Source organism: Lasioglossum baleicum, unplaced genomic scaffold (genome assembly GCF_051020765.1).
Source record: "Lasioglossum baleicum unplaced genomic scaffold, iyLasBale1 scaffold1318, whole genome shotgun sequence".
Classification (NCBI taxonomy): domain Eukaryota; kingdom Metazoa; phylum Arthropoda; class Insecta; order Hymenoptera; family Halictidae; genus Lasioglossum; species Lasioglossum baleicum.
The window spans coordinates 35,118-38,942 of record NW_027470377.1 but is presented as its reverse complement, the minus strand read 5'-3'; the positions used below and the strand labels follow the sequence as shown (position 1 = coordinate 38,942).

General features: G+C 26.6%; 1 protein-coding gene across 1 annotated transcript; it reads right to left on the bottom strand.

Annotated features, from left to right (window-relative positions):
• Positions 1-1,828: 1,828 nt before the first annotated feature.
• On the bottom strand, positions 1,829-3,622 carry LOC143220628 (uncharacterized). The gene is made up of 5 exons (XM_076446247.1): positions 3,503-3,622; positions 2,466-3,314; positions 2,242-2,388; positions 1,924-2,157; positions 1,829-1,855 (listed from the first exon to the last, which is right to left on the bottom strand). The coding sequence occupies exons 1-5, from the start codon at positions 3,620-3,622 to the stop codon at positions 1,829-1,831; spliced, it is 1,377 nt and encodes a 458-aa protein (XP_076302362.1).
• Between the last annotated feature and the right edge of the window lie 203 nt (positions 3,623-3,825).

Sequence of the window (3,825 nt, the reverse complement as noted above, 5' to 3'; positions counted from 1 at the left end):
AAATCTCCTCGAATGTGTTTAACAGGAGCAGTCTTCGGGGTTGACGACCTTTTATTTAGATAGGCTTAGGTTAAAAAGGCGTCCGATCTATCGATGAACAGACTTTTGATTCTGATTATATTTTTTATGTTCTTTATGTTCGTTTATACTTTACATAACACATATACACACACGCACGCACATATATATTCGTTAAATGTGTCAAGAATTTGATGAATATCCTAATCTACGTCAGCTTTTCGTTATCTGACACAATTCATACCACCACTTACCCCCCCCCACCCCGCGACACAAAATGATATTACTTTCTCACAAAAGTAATAATTTTCATATATAATAAATTTCAGTGTAACGATTTGTATATTTCTATTATTCTGGTAACACAATTCGAAATATTTTAGTGTATTTATGAGAAAAAAAAGAAAATTTTCTAGTTCAATTTTAATCGGTTATATGTGGATAAAAAATTATTCGTACGCTTAGTTCTTTCTAAATAAGTTTGAGTAACGAAAGAGCATCTATAATCATGATTGTAATAGTAAAAGAACATAAATTTTCTATAAAATCGTAAGCGCGTAAATATATTTTTGTTTCTTTACTATTAAACGAGCTGTTATTCCTGTATATGTATAATAATGTATTAATATATAAAGGTCGTAGTATTGTACTGTTTTTTTAACTTAAAAATGTTAAAAAAAAACCTTTTCGACTCACTGTAAATGAATCTTTCCTACATGATTTTCTTTTTTATTCGATTCAATTAATTATTGTTATCAATTAATGATTAGAGATACATTTTATTTGGAAATTTTTTAAATAAAATTTTATTAATCAAAGTTAAAAAAATGTTATAATTTCTTAAACTTTTTTTTACATTATAATTGTTTCCTGCATTATATAAGAAATAATATCACATTCACAGCATGTCTCGCCATAGGACCGTGGTTAGTGGGGATGAAGTTTCCATATCCACCAATTGCTTTAAGCCTGGGTATGTAAAAAAAATGCCACCATGGATAATGAGTTGTAGACATTTAATCATATCTGGCTAAATATACAAAATATACCAATCTGAAGAAACGAACCGCAACGGAAGAAAGTGGATATTTTTATCGTCAAATTTTGATAAGAGATAACGAAACTATAGGATAAGACTAAAAGATTTATTTGCGAACGTAAAGTTGTGTTTGAAAAGAAATAACGCGAAAAGTGTTATATTTTAGATAACTAATCGTTTTTTAGTTGAATAAGAGTGTAATTGTAGGATTAATTTTTCGACTAAAATATGATTTTCATTTAAATTACAACGTGAAAGAAAGGAATTTATACAATTACTATTATTCTGGTAAAATAGTTGGGAATACTTAAAGATTTTTGCTGAAGAAGTAAATGTTCCACTTTATTTAATTATTTTATTTATTATATATTGAGTATTGAAGAATATTTTTAAATACTTTAATTTACTTTATAATACAAAGAAAAGTTTCAATTTAAATTGTTGATCAAAAGCTGTTAATTAATGTGACAATATGATCATGAATGTATATAAATGATAATATCATGTATATTATAATTCTACTATAATTTGTAATTTTTGTTATAAATATTCATAAATGGGACACTAATGATAATTATTATTTTTAGTTCATAAATAAAGTAACATTTATTTAAAAATGTCTGAGTATATTAATTAAAATATGACCAAAAATAATTGTTGTTTATCAGGTGCAAGTTGCATATGTACATGACATTAAAATTGCTAATAATTCTGATTAAAGCATGTTCTTATTGGAATGTCAATAATGTTTAATTTATAACCTGACCTGTATCACTTTTGTTTTCCCTTTTTACTGTTCTGAAAATTATTAAACCACACACTGAGTATATGAAATAATAGTATTTGCATTTATGATAAACTGTTACCTTATTTACAAGTTGAAATTTTAATTGTTGTATTTCTTCTGTTTGCGAAATAAGTTTTTCATTCATGTTAGCAAGATGTTCACTCATAGTACTGAGTTGTGCTTTGTAATTTCCTTCTTGAATTTCTTTATCTTTCTGTAAAATACTACAATTTGAAAGTGCCTCTGTGAGTGCAGATTCGCATTTTTCTCTCTTTGATTCACTTGTGTCTAAATGAACTTGTAGGACTTCACTCTAAAAAAGTATTTCTTTACTATACATATTAAGAAAATAAAATAGTAAACAGTAAATTTTAATTGCATAAATATACTTAATTACATTAGCAGCCATAGCTAAATTTTTCACATGATAAATATGTTTTTCTGTCATTAATTTATCAATCTCTTGTAGGAAATAATCTCTAATCTTTGCTTCTCGAGCTTCAATTTCTCCTGGTAGCGCGAACGGTACCATTAATTTTCCAATCTGTTATAAATATTTATTAATTAGATTAAACTCGATAGAAATTTTTATTATAAATAATTTTTATAAATGAATATTACCATATGAGTTATTTCTGCAGGTTGTAAAGGTTCTTGCTCAATCTGCATATTATTAAAACATTCTCTTTGTTCTATTTCATCATATTTTATTTTAAGTATATGATATTGCGCCCTCCAATGATTAACTTCCTTTTCTAAATCACGTGATTTTGAAAAGTCAAAATCATTACTTTCTTCTTGTACTTTTTGAGGTCGTCCTTCACCAAGAGACTTTGATGATCTACGTGATGCAGAAGGCGATGAAAATGGAGATGGTTCTACTTGTGGCAGATTGGAATGTCCTATCCTATTATCAGATTCATATCCATCTCGTTTACCTTCATTACTAGACCAAGACACGCTTTCTTCTTGTTTTTGTTTGTCATTTAATTTTTTCTGTAAATCATTTCTTTCTCTTTCTAATTTATCTATAGTATTTTGATACTGACACTCTAATTCAATTTTAGTTTTTTCACAAAAATCCAATTTAGATTCTAGTTGCTGTATTCTTTCATTTAAAGTTTCAATTTCACTATCTTTATCACTAATTTGTGATAATAATTGAGCATTTTCAACTATTTTTTTTTGAAATTCTTCATCTAAAATATGATTTGGCGATGTTAATACTTGGCTATTATTTTCTGATAATTTATTCTTTCCTTTCTTGGATTTATTTTGTGTTTTATCAAGTTCTTCTTGTAATACAGTTACACGTTTAGTTAACTGTTGATTTCGAAATGATAAGCTATCTAATTCTTGTTCTGCTCTGCGAAGTTCTACTTCTTTCTCTTTTAACTGTTCTCGAATATCTGCATTACGTGCTTGTTCATCGATCACAGCTTTTTTTAAAACATTTGCTTGAGCACGAATCTAAAAAATAAGCACTTTGGTAATAATTTTATTATAAATATTTAGGAATATTAAATTATAAAAATTGAATATTAATTTTACGACTACATAATAGTAAACAATATTAGAAGTAAAATAGAAATGTTCTATTTTATCAATTTAAGAAAATATATGTAGATTATGTATATGGTATATTACAAATTTCATACTTTTGAGTATTCTGTAGCAATTTTTTGATACTTTATTTGCAGTTGTCCATTGACACCCTCCATAACGTTTTCCATTCTTTTTATTTTTGGTGTATTATTACAACTTTCTATAATAATCATTAAAAATTCCTCATTGTTGTAATACTTGCTGTAGCACAGTATTTTTTAGCGAGAAATGTATACATATTAGCACTTCTGATATAGATGTCAATGTCAATTAGAAATGTTTGAAAACTTCTAAGGGATTATATTTATAGGAAATAAAGTTAGCTGTTCACGCACTGCATTCGCAAAGAAATTTCATAAGTGGAAAGTATATGAAC

What these genes read in the sequence shown, in the direction of transcription:
- LOC143220628 (XM_076446247.1), bottom strand. Translation starts at nt 3,622, where the DNA reads ATGATTATTATAGAAAGTTGTAATAATACACCAAAAATAAAAAGAATG. An exon ending in TTGCTACAGAATACTCAAAA is followed by an intron (nt 3,315 to 3,502) that starts GTATGAAATTTG and finishes CTTATTTTTTAG; the next exon opens with ATTCGTGCTCAAGCAAATGT. An exon ending in AATTTCAACTTGTAAATAAG is followed by an intron (nt 1,856 to 1,923) that starts GTAACAGTTTAT and finishes AATAATTTTCAG; the next exon opens with AACAGTAAAAAGGGAAAACA.